Source organism: Carettochelys insculpta, chromosome 10, assembly GCF_033958435.1.
Source record: "Carettochelys insculpta isolate YL-2023 chromosome 10, ASM3395843v1, whole genome shotgun sequence".
Classification (NCBI taxonomy): domain Eukaryota; kingdom Metazoa; phylum Chordata; order Testudines; family Carettochelyidae; genus Carettochelys; species Carettochelys insculpta.
The window spans coordinates 6,652,592-6,675,049 of record NC_134146.1 but is presented as its reverse complement, the minus strand read 5'-3'; the positions used below and the strand labels follow the sequence as shown (position 1 = coordinate 6,675,049).

Here is a 22,458-nt window from a genome sequence, read left to right as displayed (position 1 = left end):
CCAATAGAAACACATGCTGCCCACTGCTGGCAGCTGAGAGTGCACTGCTAATGGGCTGGACGGCACCCGAATGTCTCCCTGGTAGCCGGCCAAGTGCTCAACTACAGGGAACACTGCTCCAGGCCACGTGCTTTGCTGGAGTAGCTCCAAGGAATGTATTGGTTTTGCAAAAGCTGAAAATGTGGTTTCCAGAAATCAAGCCTAGCTAAGTGAACCCTGCGGGTATGATTATCATATGACATATCTCAAGTGGTAAATGACATTCGCAAAACTCATCTTGAATAAGCCAAACTTCCTGTAAAGAAAGCTCTCCCAGGAAATGCCGGGAGGATGGCACGCATATTGCACATTCTCTGACAGACACATTCCCAAACACAGTTCGGACTCTTCGCTAAAACATACCTAGATTGGCAAGAGTTATATTAACAGGTGATAAATCAAACCATTAGGAATCTGAGCAGTTGAGATGAGGTGTGTGCTAGTAAGCTTGACATACACTGAGTTCACCCCAAACTGGACAAAATATTTGGAACTATAAGTACAGGGAACAATCCCGCACTAGCAGGGAGAAGACCTGAAAAGCCCAAATGCTCTTGTTCATCTACAGCCTCCAAGAAATAAGTATTTTAAGGATTGTGTCATTCTGCAGATTAAAAGAGGACATTGACTGCAGTGGATTTCAACAACTAATGAGGCTTATCCCTCTGTTTACTAGAAATTTATAAATGCAGATCCTCTTTCCAGATGGATTTATTGAGAATTCTTTCACGTGCATGCAAGGTGCTGTCTGTGGCAGCACCGGATTTTTGTAAGGCACTCAGACAAAATGAAACAGAAACATAAGATATATATGAGCAAAATTTTTGCGTAACGAGTTATATGGCTCTATTAACAGAATGCCAAAGGAGTCTAATTTAAGACCAGTGGAAGCTGTGGATTGATATAGTCAATGCTTTATTTACATTATGCTGTATGCCAAGAAGGAGAACAGGCTATGAATTTATACAACTCCAAATTCTCATGCTCTCTGAAAGCATTCACCTGTCCTTGAACCCCCTCAGCACCTTCTGGATCAGAATGGCCTTTTGGGTGAGGACCTTGTCTCGTTGCACCTCCAGCACCATATCGTGATAATCCTGTTCAAAAAGGTCATAAATGTACATTGAGTTAACAATTTCAACATGGAACCTCCAGATGCTTGACAACAAGGGGCAGCATCTGTGCTGAAGACACCCAGAACTTGGCATCCGTGTGCATTAGTGGAGCTAAAGGAGTCTTATGCAGTACCTGCCCACACTGTACCTGCCAGTAGCTCTCTGCAGGTGGCTGGCATACCCACACTATAACATGCTCTGCACCCTCCAGGCCCAAGCAGGGAGTTATGAAGTGCAGTGCACTTTGCCACAGAACTAATGGGAAATGGCTGTGAATTGGCCTCTTATGAGATGAGCCTTTTGGTGGCGTAGCAATACTTGCTGAGCTTCATTGTATAAAGAACTACAGAACAAGACTCAGAGAGGATTCACATTGGAACTCAGCACTGCTGACTTAGGTCTCCTTAACTGGGGACTCAAGCCGTCCTATGAGGCATCCGCCATGTTTTAATTTAAGAGGTAACAAATGGCCTTTGTTACTTACTTTAAGGAAAATCTTGGTTCTTCCAGCTTTCCAGTCTTCATCTTTTCCCAGAACTGTCTCAGAAATGTAAACACAGCAACGACGAGCATCATTCTGCCGCTGATAGGGAAAAATCACTGTTACTCTGGGGTTTGGTTACAAAGACAGAAGTTGCAGGATCTAAACATCCATGGTCCTGGCATTTGAAAGGGTGAAGAACAGAAGTCTGAGGTCCTAGAGGCCTCAGGAATGAGAGTGCCCAAAATAGAAATGGGTTGAAAGGGCTCCAGGACAGAGAGCAGTGAGAATGTTAGTGAACAAACATTCACAAGTCCTGATATGCAGAGCCAGGGGCATGATAATTTCTCAGCTCAGAGAGAGAGAGCTCAGAAATGAGGGTGAAGAGAATGAAAGTGTTTTAGATCTGAATGATGTGCTTGGTTGGGACATTTGCAGGAACTGAACCCAGAATCTCAAAGCATGAGTCTTTACCGCTTGAGCTAAAAGAAATGTGAAAAACAGAAGCACTTAACCCTGGTTAGCCATGTGAGCCATCACTAGTATATGTGGGCAGTGAGCTGAGGCCATTTTAGGTTTAAAGCCTAGCTATCAAGCAATGTATATTACCCTCAAAGCTTCATCAGGAAAAGTCTAGTTAGGATTAATCAAGTTCTCACAGACATACCTGTTCTCGAGCGGAAACTGGCAACAGGACTCTGTATCTCTCAAAGAACTCTTCAAAGCTGTAGCGAATTGGGTAGCCTGCCTTCCTAATCCGAATGGTTTCCATCATTCCTGAGTAGCGCAGCTGTCGGATACACAGCTCCCGGTCAAACAACTGAAAGGACAGATGTGAAGAAATTTATCACAGAAACAAACTGTTCACTTAATGTTCCTTAGAGAGCATCTGCTGACTCCTGCAGATATCAGAGGCCGTGTCTACAGTGCCCCAAACTTCAAAATGGCCACGCAAGTGGCCATTTCAAAGTTTACTAATGAAGCGCTGAAATGCATATTCAGTGCTTCATTAGCATGCGGGCGGCCGCAGCACTTCGAAATTGACGTGCCTCGCCGCCGCGCGTCTCCTCCAGACAGGGCTCCTTTTCGAAAGGACCCCGCCTACTTCGAAGTCCCCTTATTCCCATCAGCTCATGGGAATAAGGGGACTTCGAAGTAGGCGGTGTCCTTTCAAAAACGAGCCCCGTCTGGACGAGACACGGGGCGGCGAGCTGCATCAATTTCGAAGTGCTGCGTCCGCCCGCATGCTAATGAAGCGCTGAATATGCATTTCAGCACTTCATTAGTAAACTTCAAAATGGCCATTTGCGTGGCCATTTCGAAGTTTGGGGCACGTATAGACGTAGCTAGAGTGGTTTCAAAATGAAATACTACACCTTCTTTAAGCTGCCTTTCTTTAAGTCAATGTACCAAATTCATTGCTGGCGTAAGAAAGGGACATCGGTGGAACTGTATATTTCCATGTGCCAGCAGTGGAAATGATCCATTTACTTGGATCTCATTTTTAAAGGCCCTTTCCAATTTTGCATCTGCACTTTTAGACTCATGAGAAATTGTGGGTATTCTTTGGTAAGTTGCAAACAACTGCAGGAACAACGTGTGCCACTTATGGGTCTGACTTCCTAACTGATCCCAACAACCAACTAGGTATCTACAGCTCAGAATAAGCACCTGCCAAATTTTATCAAAGGTGCAAAATTAGAGATTAAGTTGAGACCTTTTTACAAAATATCCTCATGCTAAACTCATCCATCACCTTAGTTCACAAAGGTGACCATTTACACAAGACAGCCCATGCCTTGGCATTCCGAATGCCAGTGAGGTGTATGAAATGGGTATCTGTGAACACAATAGCCAATCTGAGCGAACACATGTAAAATACAGACATCCCTGAACCTTCCACCAAGAGTGCTTAACATCCCCATCACACACACACAAGGGCTAAAAGAGACCAAAATGACACATACCAGGCCCAATTTACCACAACTTTCCACCCGTGTAGTCACTGACAGCTCTACGAAGCCAGTGTCAAATGCTGCTGAACCAGCCCAGTACTCTCCCTTTGCACATGTGTCAGTGATGCCAGAAGGGACAAGACACACTGTGGTTTAGTGCTATGTTCTTTGTGCATGTTTTGTTTCTAAAATGTCTCTGTGGACAGTCTTAAAGTCTTCTAGGGCCTTTCTCACCATCTACAGGACTAAGGAAGGGGAGTGCCGGATTTTATGAACTGCAGAGTATTAATATCAGGGATCGAAAGAGGTTACTTTAAGAAGTGAACATCCTCCCATCCCAAATAATGGCAGCCAGCCCCCAAAAATGATTTGAGAATCCTTGCCGCCTGTAAATATGAATACAGCATCAGGTACCAGAACAGAGATATTTTCTAGCTACTTTGAACAGCTAAAGGAGGGCAGGTTGGGTTTTTTTCTTCATTCCTCTGTAGTTATTTTTCTGTGTACACCAGACACAGACTGGGCCAACAGAAACATACCACTGGCCACCGGCACACTTGTGGCTACATCTGCTGTGGTGGCACACATGTTGGCTGAGGAGCACCGTAACTTTTCAGAGCTATGGATGACCCCTCCATGTGACATCATTTACACCATAGAATCCTGCCCTACCCAGGCTGACCCACTTTAAGCAGGCATGGGACTAATCACATATTAACAGTCAAGCACGCAAGTATGTTGGCAGGGTCAGTGCCTTGGTCAGCGTGGAAATATGGAAGATGCTGTTCTGTTACTGTTTCCTCACAACCTGAGCCCTGTTCTCTCTAGGAGGTGAGGACCGAGTTCATCTCCCATTGAAGCAATGGAGACCTTCTCACCGCTTAAAGAAGGGGTTTGGATCAGGTTCTATGATTAAAAGTTTCTGGTTGGGTTCAATTCAGCCAGGCACAGAGTATGCTTAAGTGCTGTTGAAGTCAACAGTAATGGAAAGCTTGCAACAATCTGAAAGACAGAAGACTCAAACTGTCCAGAACGATGTGCTCCATTTGTGTAATCCCAGTGGAGCCAGAGTGTGAGTCAACACATGGCCAAATCTTTTTTTTTCTTTAGACAATTAGTATTTCTGTGTTTGTCTCTGGGCCAGATCCTCACTTGGTGCAAGCTGACATCTCCCCAGGGAGCTGGCCCTCCGTTTGCAAAACTAAGGTGGACATACGCTGTCAGAGGAACTCAACCCTGAATTTACATTTGCAAACACTAAAGGACAGGTCCCCAGAAGTCCTCAGGAAGACTCTCACTGACTTGAGTTGGCCTTGGACCAGGCCCACAGCAGGTTGATGAACATTTTTCCAAACATGCAAGACTGTGTGTGCAAAGCCCAAGAATGCATTTGACACGTGGTCCATCCATTGGCTGGTCCGGGGGCTCTGGTGAATACAATCCTATCATCAGTTCCTAGTTTAGCAGGTAATTGTTGTGAAGGACCTTGCAACATAGAACTTAGTTCCACATTTTTTAACTGCCCCTCCCCTCACAGCAATCTCTGAGCACCTCCCTTCTGTTGACGTGTTTTTTCTCTTACCCCCTCTCTTGAGGTAGGGCAGTGCTCATGTCCAAAGGAAGGAACTGAGGTACAGACAAATTCAGTTACTTGTCCAAAGTCGCATGAGGAGTCTGGGGCAGAACCAGGTTTGATCTCCTGAGTCTCAGTCCAGTGCCTTAACTGCAAGATCTTTCTTCTTTCCCTAGTGCCAGCAGCTGAAATGGCCAAGCTCAGATGTCCCTCCTCCACTTTAAACACCAATACCGCTGAACCTCAACAGGAACACTTTGGGCCCCACAGTTATATTTTTTCCTTGTCTCCATTTGTTGTTAGTAAAACTCTCCCAGGTCTCTGTTTGCAGGTACTTAGGTGGCTTTTATAACCTGCTCCATACAGTCCTTGTTCCTGGTTTTGCAATGCATCACTCCATAACCTTTAACAGGGCCCCTTTAAAACTAAACCCAATCTATCCAAAACCCTTTTTATTACAGCCACATCAGATGCTGTGCAACCCCAAGGAGTTCTGCTCAGCTACTTTCTTCCTAAACACAAACATTACTGCAGACAAGACACCGATTTAGCATTTCTGAAGTATTACCAAAGGCTTCTTGTACTCGTTGGGTTTGATACAGCGAATAAAGTACGGCTGGCAACTTCCTAGGATTTTCATCAGCTGCTCCAGAGACTGTTTGAATTGACCACCTAATGTAGACAGTCGTTTGGTGGTATCTGAGCCCTGCAGAGAATAAACACATTCATGATTCTTACATCCCTTGAATAACATCACACCACTTGTTCCTGGAAAGAGAAACACATTTTCTGACAGTTCCCTAATTTCTGCTTCTATACCCACCATGGGCCAGATCTGCCATCTTTACCCACTCTGTGCTCTACTTACCTATGTCAGTAACCTCCCTGCACTTAGTGGGACTGCTCACATGAGTAAAGTGCTGCTCAAACTGTAAAAGAATGGCAAAATCCAACCCATCAAGGATCCTTCTCTTTGGACAAGTTCTGGGTCTATTTAATTATAGGACGTGTCCCAGCATGCACTGGGTTATTACTGCAACGGTAAAAAATATGTGCATGCTTGTGATCTTGATAAGAAGCAGCAGGTACCTCCAGAGTAAGCATTCCCTGGCAGGTTATGCCCAGCTGGCCAGGCTAAGGACCCAGGGCTTCCCTTTCCAGCCAGCCATTACGCAGAAGGAGAAACCTAACCCCAAGGTTATGACAGCTGTTGTACATAGTGAAACAGGAAAAAAACACGGACTGTGTAGTGAAAAGTTAGGAGCTGATCTGCATACAGTCACAAATACAGTGTTCTGATGCTTAAGGCAACTGTGGTGAACTCTGCTTGCTGTTCCACTCATGCAACTCTGGTGGAAAGACACCTTCTTTTTAGTTACTGCCAGTTTTCACCCATCGGAATGGGAGAAGACTTTTCTATAGTCATTCTTACACAGAGCACTGTGATAGAAGTTCATCTTGGCTTTCCGTTGTGACTATACTGCGCATTCCATTAGAGTTACATGCTGCAAATTCCAGCCTACAGCAGGATCCCACCGCATTTTTTTTTTCAGTACAAGGCTTTTTCAGAGCAACAATTTAATTACTGCGTGACACTGACAAGGTTTCTTTGAGGCAGAGAAACCACAGTGTCCAGTGGCCCAGGTTGATATTACATTTATACAAATCCATTCTGATAGTCATTCCTCTAAAATGCTGACACTTAGCCTCTAACATTCAACACTTCTGCATCTGTCCCTGTGAATCAGCACTGCCCTGCTGTGGTCAAATGCATGTACTTTTGAAAAACACTTTCTCAAAGAACAGCTGCAACACCAACCATCCACTTTAAACTAGTAGGCACATTTGTCAAATAGTTAAGTAACTCCATGATCTAATTAGCATTGGCCATTTCCACACCTTAGCAGCCATCTTCCATCTCACTAAATCAGAAAGATGGCCACAGCGAGGTCTGACTCAGGTACCTTCATGGTCTCACGTGGTTCCAAAACTGAGGATGTTGTTGCCAGGAATAGGATTGTGGGTTTTTTCTCACTTAGACCTCAGGGAGCAGATTTTCCAGCTCAGGCCAGCAGTCTGCACTACAGAATTTATCTTCCAGGCTCCCAAGTCCAGGCCTGATCCAAAGCCCAATTGATGTTAATGGAGTCATTCCACTCACATAAGTGGGCTTTGAATTGAGCCATGACTCCCAACTAGAAAAACATCTCCTTCCTCACTGATGAGTGATTGCATTACCCCATGCATGTTCTGAAGGTAAAGATTCAAATAACTTAAGGTTGTTGCAGTGACAAGAAACCACTAGAGTGGTGCATATAAACCTAATTCTTAATCACAGAGCTATCCTGTACACGGACACCAGTCCAGTTCTTTGCTGTTTATTCTGCTGTTCACTTCCATCTTCCCCCAAGCTGTTTACCTGACCATAGGCAGGTGATGCTCTGGATTGCAGAAAGCCAAAGTGGGACAGAGACTGAGGAAGAAAGGAAAGCAGAGGACAGAATCAGAAAACAGAGCCAGGAGAGCAGACAGATAGAGCTACAGCAAGCTGAGAGGATGATTTGCTATTCACCCCAGGCTGGAAACCTGCCTACCCAGAAAAGTAAAAGACAAAATACCTTCAGGCAACTCTGAAGTTGCTTAAACACTCTGAAGTCAAGAAATGAGGAAGTTAAGGAAAACCATGTAAACTGAACTCTGTCTCCCACTCTTGCAGAGAATGCACTGGTAATCTCTCTCTGCTTCTTACTTCATATAACAGAATAACATCCCATTGTTACATGCTTGGATACCGATGTCACTAAGGTGACTTTGCAACGATGAATTTTAAAGGTGCACACAATGCAGCTGAGCAATGAGGCAGAGTTAAGGAGGCCAACTTCCAAGGCTGTGTGCGGGATGTGAAGAGGAGTGGTTTACATTGCCTTTTGGAAAGCACAGACTTGAGCTCTCCCAGGTCATCCTAGGAGCACTGTACAGTGGGAGAAAGGCCATGGTCAGTTCACTGCCAGCTGAACCATGCCCTTTCAGTAGGCTGCAGTGAGGTCAGAGTGCCTAGGGGACAGATTGCTCAGTCTCTTAGGTGGGGAGAATACCTTTGTCATGGAGTGGACTGTGCCCCGAGGCCCTCTGCTGGAGCAGCCCTGTCACAATGGGCCTCTAAAAATGGCAGTGGAGAAGGTCCGAGCATGCTGAGAAAGAGGTACAGCTCACAGGCTTCAATTCAAGCCTGAATGTAGACATGCAGAGTCTACAAGGAAAGGAAAGGAAGTCCTAAGGCGCCAATAAATCTGGAGTTTTGGGTTGGCATCCATCCCAGTTGTTTATGGCAGTAACTTAGGATTCTGGGTGATCATACAGACAGTTCTACCAGTGCACAAATTGCTCAAGGGAAAGAATTTGCCAACAGAAGCTAAGACCACTCGGAAGGCTGAAGATACTCGAGCACACTCTAGATTCTCTTTTTAAAATCCAGTTGAATAAAGCCAACCTTGAGGGTATGCTCAGCTCTCAGATGTCTCACACTCCCACGGCCTAGGGTAGTCACGGATGTGTCCGCCTGGAAGATCTGCCTCAGGAACTTGTTTTTGGACGAGTAAACCAACTGCATTATGTTGGAGCTGAACACATCACGATTCTTCTCCAGGAAACCTATGGACAGAAATAAAATAACGCCATCATCTGCACTGGCTCTGGCCCCAGGCTGCCCTTCTAAAATAAGCCAAATTGACAGTAAGTTACAGCTCAGTTTAAACTACTGCTTTTGCCTTTTGCAAGCTCAGTTTGCAAACATGAGACTGTATGTAATCTAGCACCTTGGAGAGGACAATGACCCCCAGAGCAGCCACCTCGGGGGGGAGGTGCTCTCTTCTCTGCTTCTGAGGACTGCTTGTAGAGAGATGTGGTCTCACCTTTTGACTGGTAATAGACGATCCCAGCAAAGTGGCTGATACCAAATTTGGTGTCGTGGATGCTCCTTGGTGGGAGGTAGATTTTGCTTTTCCTATGATGGGAATTGATTTTGTTTAGCAGGGTGGCATTGGTGCCCTAGGAATGAATACAACCAAAAGGCAGAGATGAAGCAGATTCTGCAAACACTGGCCTGTACAGTGCAAGTGAAAAACAGGTGCTCAGAGGTAAGAAGGGGTTAACTCTTGACCTGCCCTGTGTGCTTGCACTAGGGTGGGGGCGGGGGAAGGAAGCGGGTGTTAGAAGCTGGAGGGTGAGGTACTGGCCTAGCACTCTCAAAAGCAAAGGCAGGACCTAGCTGGAGTATCCACTAGTGCGCCACAGCACCAGTGCGTGTGTCCTGCTACTTTGGGGCCAGGGAATGGCCCCTGCTGACTCCACTGGGAGCACCTGTAGCTACTAGGGGTCCACACAGCTTTGAAAGAGATAGTCAGATTTGCTGGGGAGCACGTTCCCCTTCCGTCTTTGAGCCTTTCTGCCCAGCATGGGCTCAGTGGCACAAGGACCCTCCATATATCTGGCACTTCTCTCCCTGCCTCCTCGCCTTGTGCAGTTCTGGAGGATACAGACAGAATTTTGCCCTGCATGGCCAATCATCTGAGAAGCTCAGTGTTTGGGTGGCATTCAATTGGACGCTTGCCATTAAGCATATTGTTTTCATTACAATTCATCCCTGAAGGGGAAAAAACAACTGGAATAATGCTGTTAAAGGGATGCTGTCAATAGCTCCTCCTTCTTGGCATGCCAGAGAGCACGTAGAAGGGGCTGGGCTGTGCCCTTTGAAGTACTACAGGTTCTTGAGATAATAGGGAGCAAATCCTTTGGTTTTTTGAGTGCAGACTGCAGCTCTGACCATCGCTTTTCTGCACTATGCAGAAAGAATGGGAAAAGCTCAGGTGGTAAGAGCACAGAAGTTGGAGACACAGGTGCATCATTTCAGAATACCTTACCAGATACCCAGAACTCCAAAACTGAGGATCTAGGTTGTGTTGATTTAAAAAGAAACTTGGTATACAGGGTATGTGAAGGCAACTACATATATGTATATTTGTTATAACAAAGGGAAGGAAGGGAAAATTAATAGTAGTGAATATAAATCAAAATAATCAGAAATTAGGAGTTGTAGACAATTGATAAGGGAAGCCAAAGGGCACAAGGCGGATGCTATGGCTGGTAATGTTAAGAACAATAAGGAGGATTCTTTTAAATAGGAACAAAAAGAATCCTGACAATGGCATTGTTCCATTACCTGGTGGAAAGAATAGAATTATCTATAACAATACAGAAAAGGCAGGAGTGTTCAATAAATCTGTACTGTATTTTAGGGAAAATCAGACTTTTAGCATTATCTTGTTGGCAATGCACCAGTTCCACAACTGGACTGCTGCTGCGCATAGCGCTCGGGATCGGGCCCCTCCTTGTCAATTGATGTAAAACATGGTGGAGGTGTTGTCGGTATTGATCCCGACTACTTTGCCATGCAGGTACTTCCAAAAGCGTCTGCATGCATTGAACACTGCTCTGAGTTCTAGTACGTTGATGTGCAGTGTCTGTTCCACGGGAGACCACAGCCCTTGGGTTACTTTGCTGCCAATGTGTGCTCACCATCCTATGTGGGAGGCGTCTGTTATAAGAAAAAATCGCGATTTGTGGCTGGTGGAAGGGCACCCCTACTAGCATGTTCTTGGGATCTGCCCACCATGCCAGCGATTTTCGCACCTCCGTCGGGGGTGATACTACCCTGTGTGTTGTATGGACTAATGGACTGTAAATGCTCGCCAACCAGTGCTGCAGGCTTCGCATGTGCAGCCTGGCATTCTGTACCATGAACGTGGCTGCCGCCATGTGCCCCAACAGTTGCAGACATGTTAGGATTGGCACTGTGGGGCTGTACATCATAACTTGTACCAGGGATTGGATCATGTGGAAACAGGCATCAGGTAGGTATACTTTTGCTGTAATAGAGTCTATGCGTGCCCCTATGAATTCTATATCTTGTGTGGGCTCGGTCTTTGATTTTGCGACGTTGATAACCAGGCCCAATGAGGTGAATGTGCTCGCGGTGACGTGTATCATGCGTAGGACCTCTGCTTTCGAGGCCCCTTTTAGTAGGCAGTCGTCCAGATATGGAAAAATGAACACACCCTGGCTGTGCAGGTATGCTGATACCACCGCCAGGGTTTTGGTAAAAACTCTAGGCGCTGGAGAAAGACCGAACGGAAGGACTCTGTATTGAAAATGCTCTTCGCCAACCCTGAAATGAAGGAAATGCCTGTGTGCCGCGTGGATCGTTATATGAAAATAAGCGTCCTGTAAGTCGAGGGCTGCAAACCAATCTCCATTGCCCAGTGCCGTAACTATGGAGGCAGTTGTAGTCATCCTGAAGCGCTGTTTGAGCAAATACCAGTTGAGGGCCCGTAAGTCCAAAATTGGCCTCCAGCCTCCTGTTTTCTTCTCTGTTAGGCAGTATCGTGAGTAGAACCCCTTCCCTTGGAATTGTTCCGGTACTCTCTCTACCGCCCCTATGAACATGAGATGATTCACCTCCTGTTTCAGCCTGGTCTTGTGGGAAAGGTTCGTGAGAGAGGACTGGGTGGGAGGTTTTGGTGGCAGGAGTGACTGGAAGGGGATCGCGTAACCCGTGGCTATGATTTCCAGTATCCATTTGTCTGTCGTGATGTTTTGCCATTGGGAATAAAATGGTTTGAGGCGATGATGGAACATGTGTTGAGAGTGGCATTGGGAGATGGTCTTGATATTGCAGTCCTCGACATAGCCATCAAACTTGCTGTCTTGGGGCTTGCCCCGAGGTTGCACGACTTTGTTGAGGATGTCACCTGGGGGCCTTATACTGCTGATGATGATGGTGGCGCCCATGGTCATAGCTTCGTTGATATTGTGCACGCTGTGGTTGATAGGCGTAGCGCCTTTGCTGGGGATAGAACTTCTTCCTCCTGTATGGGGAGGTATATATACCCAAGGTCCTAAGTGTGGCCCTCGAGTCCTTGCTGGAGTGTAGGACCGAATTGGTTGATTCTGCAAATAGTTTTTGCTTATCAAATGGAAGGTCCACAATTTTTGTTTGTAGATCTCTGGGAATGTTGGACATCTGGAGCCAGGATTCTCTGTGCATGACCACTGCTGTGGCCATTGAGCGTGCGGCTGTGTCTGCCATGTCCAGGGTGATTTGAACTCCCGCTCGCGAGGCTGCATAGCCATCCTGAACAATCGCCTTCAGCACTGGTTTCTTATCCTCTGGGAGGAAGTCCATAAGAGGGGTCAGTCTGGAGTAATTGTCGAAATAGTAGTTGGACAGGTGCGCCACATAGTTCGCCATTCTTAGTAATAAGGTAGAGGAGGAGTAGACCTTTTTGCCAAACAGGTCTAATTTCCTTGCATCCTTGTCCAATCCTCCTGATTTATATTGGGGTGTCTTAGACTTATGCTGTGATTAGTCCACCACCAAAGAATTTGGTTGTGGGTGACTAAACAGGAATTCCATTCCTTTGGCTGGAACAAAGTATTTCTTATCCGCCCTTTTATTTGTAGGCGGGATGGAGGCTGGGATCTGCCATATGTTGGTGGCTGATTCCATAATGGCTTCATCTAGTGGAATGGCTATTTTGGATGAAGCCAGGAGTCTCAGATTTTTCAGGAGTTTATGACATTTCTCCTGCACCTCCGCTATTCGAATGTCCTGTGTGAATGCTACTCTCTTGAACAGCTCCTGGAATTGCTTAAGGTTGTCCGAAGGAGAGATGTCCCTGGGGACACCCGCCTCATCCGGAGAGGACGAGGAGATGCCGCTGCGGTATACCTCCTCTACTTCTTCTGACCCTTGAGTTTGTTGGTATACCTGATCTTTTGCGGGTTGTGAAGGAAGGTCCCTGGACTCTGGACCAGTGTCTGTCTGGGGAAGCTGTGTTCCTCCCATGGAGCGGAACTGTATGAGGGGGTGTCGGCGGGGGGTGAGTGGGGATCTGCCCCTGGATCTGGATCCCCAATGCCGGTGTTCAGTATGATAAGGGCGGCCATGGCAACACGGGCAAGGGCCTGGAGATGGAGATCTGGACCATGATCGGGATGCGTACATACGGTGTCTGGAAGAGCGTGATCTCCGTGACAACATTGAAAACGGTGGAGATGATCTGCGATAGTATTCGTAGGGGCCCACGCTGGAAAAAGGTGAAGGTTGTCTGAGCCATGGTCATGGTGGCTGAAGGAATGGGGAGGGAGGTCCGAAACAGGCCATTGGAGTGGCTGCCCAGCGCGGCGTGTGTATCTCCGGGGGGTGGGGAGGGGGCTGGGTGATAACCGCAGTGCAATGATGTCCGGAGCCGGACTGCGGTGCCAGGTTTTTGTCTTTGCCTTCCCCCGCCCCTGCGGAGCAGGCGCCGCTCCCTCTGGTGCCGGGGACCTTGGCGCTGCTGTCGGTGCCGCGCTTGGTGCTGCTGCATGCGGTGCCGTGTGCATAGCTTCCTCCAGCACCCTTTGGCCCTGTTCTGGGTGCTGCTTCTCCAGTGCCGTCGGTGCCGCAAGGGGCAGTGCTGCATGAGTCTGCGCCGCCGGCTCTGGCGCTTGCCGCGTTGGCGCCTGTGGCGCCCTTGGTGCCGACTGCTGATCAGTCGGAGACCCAAGCGTGCTCCTATGCGCTGCTGTATCCCCGCTATGAGCAGCCAGGGGGTCAGGGCCCTGTGTTTCGCTCATCCTGCTCGCTGGTGTTACCGGCAAGGATCGAGCTGAAGAGACCTTCCTTTTCTTTTGCACCGAGGAGGTTAGGGAGGCCGCCTTCCTCTTGTGCAATCCCGAGGGCCCCTCTTTCTGGGGCTTCTCCGGTGGTTCAGGCTGGAGGGCCTTATCAAACAGGATCATGTTTAGTCTCATTTCCCTGTCTTTCCTGGCCCCGGCTGTAAGCCTAGCACAATGAGAGCACTTCTGAGTAACGTGAGCCTCTCCAAGACAACGAATGCACTCGCTATGCCCGTCTGAGGCAGGCATGGTCTCGCGGCATGACGCACACCTCTTAAAGCCCTGCAAAGACATCTCCGCTGCGGCTTGTAAGTCTTTAAATGTTAATAGAGTACTTATCGGCTAATGAAGTCTTTAACCAAATAACGTTCACGGCCTCCAGGGGTAGCGGACTGCCAAAGGCAGCCGCCTGCGTCCACTCTTCTCCCCTTTGTTCCTCCCTTCTTCTTCTTTTTTTTTTGCACAACGGTTTGAACAGTGAGAACACGACTAACTACTAACAACTAATAACTATCAACAACAACAACCACAGTTTCTCTTTTTTTTTTTTTTTGTCTCAGGCGTTGGAGCCGGAGCAAATTCTGTCTGCAGCCACTGGCGGTTGAGAAGGAACTGGCGGGGACCGGATTGCGCACGTGGCCGAGAGCGCGCGGGGGAGCGGCGCGCATTGGCACATGCGCAACCCGACGGACACTGCTAGAAGTTTCCAATCTGCGGCACCGGGGCGAGCCCGACACCTATGGTGGAGCACCCACGGGGACCACTCAAAGAAGAACTTGATTTCCTTTTTGATGACATTATAGGTTGGGGTGATAAAGGTAAAAGTGTCAACATAATATACTCAGATTTTTGTGGACTAAAAAACTAGAGCAAAATAAACTTAACAAGGCATACATTAGATGGATTAAAAAGTGGCTAACTGATCAGTCTCAAATGTAATCGTAAATGGGAAACTGTCATGGAGAGGGTGTGTTTCCAGTGCGGTGCCTCATAGATTAGTGCTTGACCCTCAACTTTTTAATGTTTTTATTAGTGACCTGAAAGAAAGCATAAAATCATCATTAATAAAGTTTTCAGATGATACAAAAATTAGGGGAATGGTGAATAATGAAGAGTAGGAGTTGCTGATTCACTAGATCATTTGGTAAACTGAGTTTTTTCTTTCTTCTACTTACCTCTTGGAAAAATGAATGGAGGCCATGATTACGGGATGAGGGACTCTCACCTGGGCACCTCTGACTCTGAACAAGACTGAAGGGTGTGTGTGTGGTGGATAATCAGCTGACTATGAGCTCTCAATATGATGCTGTGGCCCAAAGAGTTAATGTGACCCAGGGATACCTAAATAGGGGACTCCTGAGAATCTTAGGAAGGAATAGAGAGGGATTCAAGTAGGAAGTTGATAAATTGGAGAGGGTTAGGAGAAGTGCTATGAGGATGATTAAGAAGTTAGAAAACATGCCTTATAATGATAGATTTAAAGATCTGAATCAATGTAGCTTAACAAAAAGAGGAGTGAGGGGTGACTGGATCACAGTCTGTAAGTGTCTACTCGGCAAACAAATATTTAATAATGGGCTTTTCAATCTAGCAATAAAGGTATAATACAATCCTATGGTTGGAAGTTGGAGCTAGACAAATTCAGACAGGAAATAAGGCACATGTTTTAACTGTGTGGGTAATTAACTGTTAGAACAATTTACCAAAGGTTGTCATGGATTCTCAATTGTCTAGTAATGACAATTTTGAAATCAAGTTTGGATGTTTTTCTAGAAGTTCTGATGTAGGAATTATTTTGGAGACGTTCTCTGGCCTGTGCTACACAGGTCAGACTAGACAGTAACAGTGGTCCCTTCTGGTCTTGGAATCTATAAGAGCCACAAAAGGTTGTGGACCTGAAGAATTCCAGAGCAGGAACCCCTCCCAGCTGCAAGCCTGGCCTGGCACACAGTCAACCAGGAGACCATCTACCATGTACACACGAGTTTTAATCTCATGGATGTCCCCCTTTTGGTTACAACTGGAGAGAACACTAAAGGTAGCGAAGACACGTGTGCGGAGATGACACTCGCTGGGTCTTACCAGCTCACAAGTCCTGCAGAAGGGCTACCTGGGCAGCTGCCCTCTGCCCTCTGTGTGAAGTCAAGAGCACAGGTTCAGGGGAGGGCAACAAAAATGATTAAAGGGCTGGAGCACAAGACCTATGAGGACAGGCTGAGGGATTTGGGCTTGTTTAGTTTACAGAAGAGAAGACTTAGGGGTGATTTAACAGCAACCTTCAACTTCCTGAAGTGGAGCTCTAAAGAGGAGGGTGAGAAACTGTTCTCAGTGATGTCAGATGGCAGAACAAGGAGTAATGGTCTGAAGTTGCAGAGGGAGAGGTGTAGGTTAGATATTAGGAAAAACTACGTCACCAGGAGGGTGGTGAAGCATTGGAATGCGTTACCTAGAGAGGTGGTGGATTCTCCATCCCTCAAGGTTTTTAAGTCCCAGCTTGACAAGGTCCTGGCTGGGCTGACTTAGTGGGGACTGATCCTGCTTGAAGCAGGAGGCTGGACTAGATGACCTCCTGAGGTCCTTTCCAGCCCTATGATTCTATGATTCTAATAAAGCTCTCACCTTAGGGAACTTGCTTTCCTCGTCAATGAGGGAGATAATGTTCATGGGTTTGAGCGAGATTACTTCCAGCGCTGGGTGGTTGTCTGTGAAATCTATGTGGCTCCAGGAGATGTGCTCTGCAAGGTATTCCTCCTGCTCCAGTTTGAAGACATGGTGCACAAAGAACTGCTGAAGGTGCTCGTTGGCAAAGTTAATACAGAACTGCTCAAAGCTGCAGGGGAACAGCATAGGGATCCGCAGTCATCACTTTTTTACCTGGTCCTACTGTACAATATTATCTGAAACTCTGTATTTCATACATACACACAGGCGACACTATTATAATTGACACATTTTACCCTACTAACAAACATGCCTGTTGTATGATGTTCTATTTGGGAGCTATCATATTTATGGAAGCATAAGTTTTCACGGGCAAAGACCCACGTCATCAGATGCATGCACGAAATGGGTCTTTGCCTGTGAAAGCTTATGCTCCAATAAATCTGTTAGTCTATAAGGTGCCACAGGACTTCTCATTGTTTTTGTAGATACAGACTAACATGGCTACCCCTCTGCTTCATATATCGTATAGCTGGCAGGACAGATTCTTTCATTTTATGTATATATTTTTAAAGAGACCTTAGGAAGCTCCATGTTTGTGTGCCTGGCTAGCCTGTGTAAGTATGTCATCTGATTCCTCTTTCTTTTTCTCTCTGCCACTCTCCCTCCTCTTGTTTGTCATTTGCACATCTTGCATTTGGTCTTGAAAATGCCTGGGGGGGCAAAGACCATGTGTGCTTGTGTGTCTGCACAGCACCTGGACCGGTGCGGCCCTGATCTGGGTTGTGACCTTTGGGAATAATAAATTTTATTATTATTGTTATTATTATTATTAGGCACCATCACAATCTAGCTAGATTTATCACATATTCCATTAAAGGTGGCACCCAGAAATGAGATACTGGTCACATGCTCCCTGTGCTTTTTCCCAGGTGTAGCACCTTTGGTACATTAACATGCAGATTACTAGTGATTCCTGGTTTGCACAACATTTGCTGGTAGTCTGTGGAAACAGGCTGGTTATATGGGGTTATCTCTCCTCCTTGTGTCCTGCTTCTTCTCCACCAAAGAACCCAGAGAAGCAGCTGGCACAAGGAGGAAGAACATCTCTAGCTGCCTACATTCAGGCCACTACTACGTCTTAAGAGAAAAGAGAAGCTGCCCTTGAGGCCTGAAGACAATGGGAGAGGGATGTCCAGAAGAGATGGGAAAGAGACAGTGGGCATTATATATGAGGGCAGAAGAGGTATCTGGACAGTATGTCCACAGGAGTAGAAAAATCAAGCAGCCTGAAACCATCTGTAAAAAATGCTCAAAAGCAGACTTAAACCTGGGACCTCAGTGCAGGTGCCTCTACAGCTTGAGCTAAAGGCCAGCTGGCTCTCAGCCTGGGCTGTAGAGGACACTTATTCATTCTCTGTGAAAAGGTCTAGATACCACTACATGGGACAGTTAACCACTCATGTTACACATGTACAGGAGAAATCTGGGTAAGAGGAAAGCATGCAGGGAATGGGAACCTCGGGGGTCTACAACATGATCTCCATGAAGGTGTGATCCATGCTACGATAAAGTTGGAGCAGTGTGCTGTGCAACATAGTTCTGCATGTGTGTGGCAGGAAAAGTCAGCACAGGAATATGCATCATGATCATTGTGAGGAAAATTCATTGATGGAAACAAACACCATCTTTTCATTGTCATTGTTGAGCTCAAAGAAGAGAAAATTAATTCCTATGTTCCCTCCCTTTATGTCTGCTATTTGTCACCTTCCCGGTTGGAAATGAATCTGGAACATCCTACCTGTTGGTGTTAAAGTTTTCAAATCCAAAGATATCCAGAAGCCCAATGGATCTGTGTGAACTTTTATGATCCTGAGAAGGTGGGTTAAAAATTGCAGCATTGATCTTATTTACTATCCACAAGAAAAGATGCCCATAGATTCCCTGCAGAAGAGTTAAAGAGGAGGTAAGGCCCAGTACGGCAAACTCCACTGGACCTAGTGCTTGCTATGCTGAATGAAATCAACATGCATGCTGCGTGCAGCAAGGTGTAGAAACAGTGATCTGAGTTTGCACAACCTAGCCCAGAGACAAGTGGTAGACACAGCTCTGAATGCATTCCCAGTCCGGAAAGTGTTCGTGCAAAGCGCACTTAGAGAGATGGTGAATTCTGTTACCTTCACAAAGGCATCTCTCCCATCAGCAGCCTGGGCAACACTCAGAGGCATGGAGACGCTCTCTCCTCGGATGATGATTGAGTGGTTTGTAAGGCTGTTTTTGAGTTCCCCAGAGTCCACCTGTTGGAACAATCACTGTAGCTAGGTCATTCTGTGCAGAGAAAGCAGACCTGGGAAAGTCTGAAAGTGTCTGCCGCAGGAAAAGGGGTGTAAGATAAAGTGGGGAAAGTGAGACAGGCTGTCAGACTGGTACTGTGGCTTATTGTCACAGGAGAAACAGCTGTCTCTGTGGCCTTGAGAGGAAAAGACCTCTGTCTGGAAGGGCATCTGCAGTGGCATCACGGTGAGAATTTGCAATGACAAGAGGACACATCATGGAAGGAAAATACTAACAGCCCCTCCATAAAAGCACATGCTGACCAGTCACCTCCCAGAAGGGGGAACAAACCAGAGAGCGTGCGGGAGAAGGCGAGAATCCAGTACCTCAAGTAGTTTGGTTGCTACAGAAAAGTGTGGAGAATCCAGCACGTCAGAGCAGTCTAAGTTCTCATACACAGCCGCTGGGAAGAGGAAAGAGCAAACCTCAGTCTACACATACAGTACGAGGAATTATCGCTATGGTGCACAGTTGTATTGTTATCGTTTGTATTACAGTAACACGAAATGTCCCAGCTAGGATCGAGCTTGTAAAACACAAGCCATGCCCACACCAGTAGAGTTTTGGGAGTACAGGTAATCCAGGCTCCTGCACTAGCAAAGTGCTCCAGGGAAGCAGCCACACTGGGAAAGCTGTGCTTTTTGTGCTGATATATATTAAACCCACCCACCATGCATAAAACAAGCATCGGTTTTGCCAGTACAGCTGCCTCTACACTCCTGCCAGCAAAGTGCTATCAGCAAGAGATCACCCTACTTCACACGGCTGACCAGCAGTATAGGTCTGCCAGCAGTCTGTAGTGCAGCCCTGGCCCGGTGAGAAAGTCTCTGCCCTGAGACGCTCCCAAGCTAAGGCTATATCTACGTTACTGGGAAGATCAACCCTGACTGGGTGGATCTTCTGGAGTTTGATTTTGCGTGTCTGGTGGAGATGCACGCAATTGATCTGTCTGGGGTTGGCAGTCAAATCCTGTACTCCTCGCTATTGGGAGAAGTAAGGGAGGTCGACAGGAGAAATGCTCCCATTGACCACCCTCAGTGAGGCCAGTCAGGTAAGCTGATTTCAGATACGTCGATTCTAGCTATGCAACTGCTGTAGCTAGAACTGTATATCTGAAATCAATTTACCATCCTAGTGTAGACTAAGAGATTAATCAGCGTGCATTGAATAGCATACGTGAAAGTCACCTACAGGATGCATTCAGTACAATGCTAGAGCTGCAATTTGAATCAAATCCAACTCAGAGAATTCTGGGTTTCCACAATGACTCTGGCTCAGCCACTCCCCCTGCCTCACACGCAGAGTCCTTTTCACCATCATCCATGCCAGAGCACTGTGTTATTTAATGCCTCAAGTGTGTGTGATGGGGCTTCTCTATGGCCTGGAAACCTTGTCTCTTGAAGTTTGCATAGTAACAGGGTCACCCCTCAAAAGGGAATTCAGTCAGTTCACCTGCTGGTACTTGTACTGTCTGCAGCTTGCTGCCCTTCCAGCACCCCCACTCACAAGCCACACCTGTATGGCAGACAGCCACCAGCTGATCTGGCCTTAGACAAGAAGGCAGATAGTGACCCAAAGACCTTGAACACTGAGACAAAGGGAAGAAATAGCTGCAGGCAGTGCTGGGTTTACCTTCAAACTCGATGTTCCCCAGGTGCAGAATAGCAGCCAGCAGCTTGCTGATGTCCCAGTGCTCAGAATCTGAGAACATGAGGATCTTCATAGCAGAGCGGATGTGAGCATATTCCTTTGCGTCATTACGGCCATCACAAGATGTGCAATCACCCTGTGTGACAGAGCATGCATGTGCACAGGGAAATACTGTGAGTGTTAATACAGACCTCAGCTAATACAGCCTCTAGGCTGTGGAACAAAACATATATTACAGGGCTGCCACGTTGGCTCTCATTATAGACTCAAAATATAAGCGCTTGTATATTTATTTTTAATTTCCCCTTTCCAGGGTAGTTTTTTTTCTTTGCTCACACTGAAAAGAAGGTGACATATTGCTTGGGGGTGGTGTTAGCCAATATGCATATGTTAGGTACAGCTGACATGATCACATTAATAGATTTCATGTGCGTGATATTAATATAACATGCATTACACCACTGCATGGTGAGAATTTATGCTAACTGAATGGCAAGTTCTATTCTCCCATGTCAAGCTTTGCACATCACTTGCAAAGCTTCTGTTCCATCAACTGCATCCAGGGACTCAGAGTAGCAACCCTCTGCTCCCCACATGTCACAAGTCTATAATATAGTCAGGGAGAAAGCAGCAGTCACTGATTCCAAATCTTCCCAACTTAGTTCGCTTCAGCTGTCAGTGCCTAAATGCAGGACCGTGCCAGCTGCCTGTTCTTGACTGCAGTGGGGGCTGGAGCCATAGCTAGAACCAGGACCCTTCCCTCTCCTGATCTGTAACTAGGAACCTGAGCGACAGCTCCATGACTTTGAGGCAGGGGCTGCAACCAGGGCCATACATCCCCCCTCACAGCTTCCTAGAGCTGTGTGCCCCTTCTGCCATTTCTCCAGTTGGGGTTGTGCACCTGTGGCTGCCCTGCTCATGCATCCTTGTGATCACCCTTCTGATCTCGTCACCCTAGTCTCTGGGCTCAAGGAGAACATGCCCCCATGGCTGAGCTAAGTCATATGGAAAGAGAAGAGAGAAGCTTAGGCTGGGGCTTCTTCAACAACCAGATACATTTAAGGCTGCTCTGGAACAGGAAAAGAGGAAACAACTTTCAACAGCACATCCACTGCTCTGTCACCTTGAGATACATATGCAGTGTTTCATGGGCAGATTTGAGGTCATGTCACATCTCTTTCCATAAGCATGCTGTAACTCTCCTCTGTCCTGTACAAGCACTCCCTCGCGCCAGTCAGTAGGAATAAGCCCCGGTTTGAGAAATAAAGAGAGGCAGGATTGGGAACGTGCTAGAAAATGCCTTTGCCAAATCAGAATACTTGAATCTAGCACAAGACACTGAGCGGCACAATCTACAAACACCACAAGAAAGGTCTTCCACAAGAGTCTGCCAGGCAGAGCTGTTTGCTCTGACCTACAGAAGCCATTGGCGACTTTCCATATAAATAACTCATGTAGGGCTGGTCCTAGACCAAGCTGGGCCTGTGAGCCCCAGGCAATGCACTGCTGTGGCAGCAGGAAGACAGAGGCTTCCTTACGTACTTCTCTATTTATAGTACTGACACCAGCTATGCGCACCACAAAAACCATGGCACCGTTTCTATTGGTCTAATCTGCCTACCTAAGTATTTTACTGCACTCATCATTCTGCGAAAACGACTTCACCCTTCATGTCTTGAGCACTGCCCATGTTGTCACTTTGTCCTCAGACATTCCATTCCTGTGATTAATGAGCCAAGGAACCTGCTCCCATAACCTGGGTCAACATCATGCCAGGGTGGTTAGGGCAATATCAGCTGAACCCATGCCAGCAGCATATGTGAATCGCCCAGCAGAAATTTAGGAGGGTCGCAGCTGGTGAGACGCTTCCCCTTTAGGGCAGGGTTCCACACCCTTCTGTCACCAGTCAGGCATATGCTAACAAAAACCTCG

At 46.8% G+C, this 22,458-nt stretch overlaps 1 protein-coding gene across 3 annotated transcripts in view; it reads right to left on the bottom strand.

Annotated features, from left to right (window-relative positions):
• Positions 1-22,458, bottom strand: part of MYO7B (myosin VIIB) — a 106,272-nt gene that overhangs the window by 49,840 nt on the left and 33,974 nt on the right. For 2 of the 3 annotated variants that reach the window (XM_075004546.1, XM_075004548.1), the window contains exons 9-20: positions 20,509-20,662; positions 19,203-19,279; positions 18,720-18,839; positions 18,344-18,486; positions 16,501-16,711; positions 9,075-9,210; positions 8,654-8,814; positions 7,583-7,636; positions 5,732-5,869; positions 2,303-2,455; positions 1,639-1,737; positions 1,042-1,136 (exon numbers count right to left, since the gene is read on the bottom strand). In XM_075004546.1, coding sequence (XP_074860647.1) covers positions 1,042-1,136; positions 1,639-1,737; positions 2,303-2,455; positions 5,732-5,869; positions 7,583-7,636; positions 8,654-8,814; positions 9,075-9,210; positions 16,501-16,711; positions 18,344-18,486; positions 18,720-18,839; positions 19,203-19,279; positions 20,509-20,662 — 1,541 coding nt within the window. The remainder of the gene's footprint in view (positions 1-1,041; positions 1,137-1,638; positions 1,738-2,302; positions 2,456-5,731; positions 5,870-7,582; positions 7,637-8,653; positions 8,815-9,074; positions 9,211-16,500; positions 16,712-18,343; positions 18,487-18,719; positions 18,840-19,202; positions 19,280-20,508; positions 20,663-22,458) is intronic. The other variant, XM_075004549.1, reaches the window with a different exon arrangement.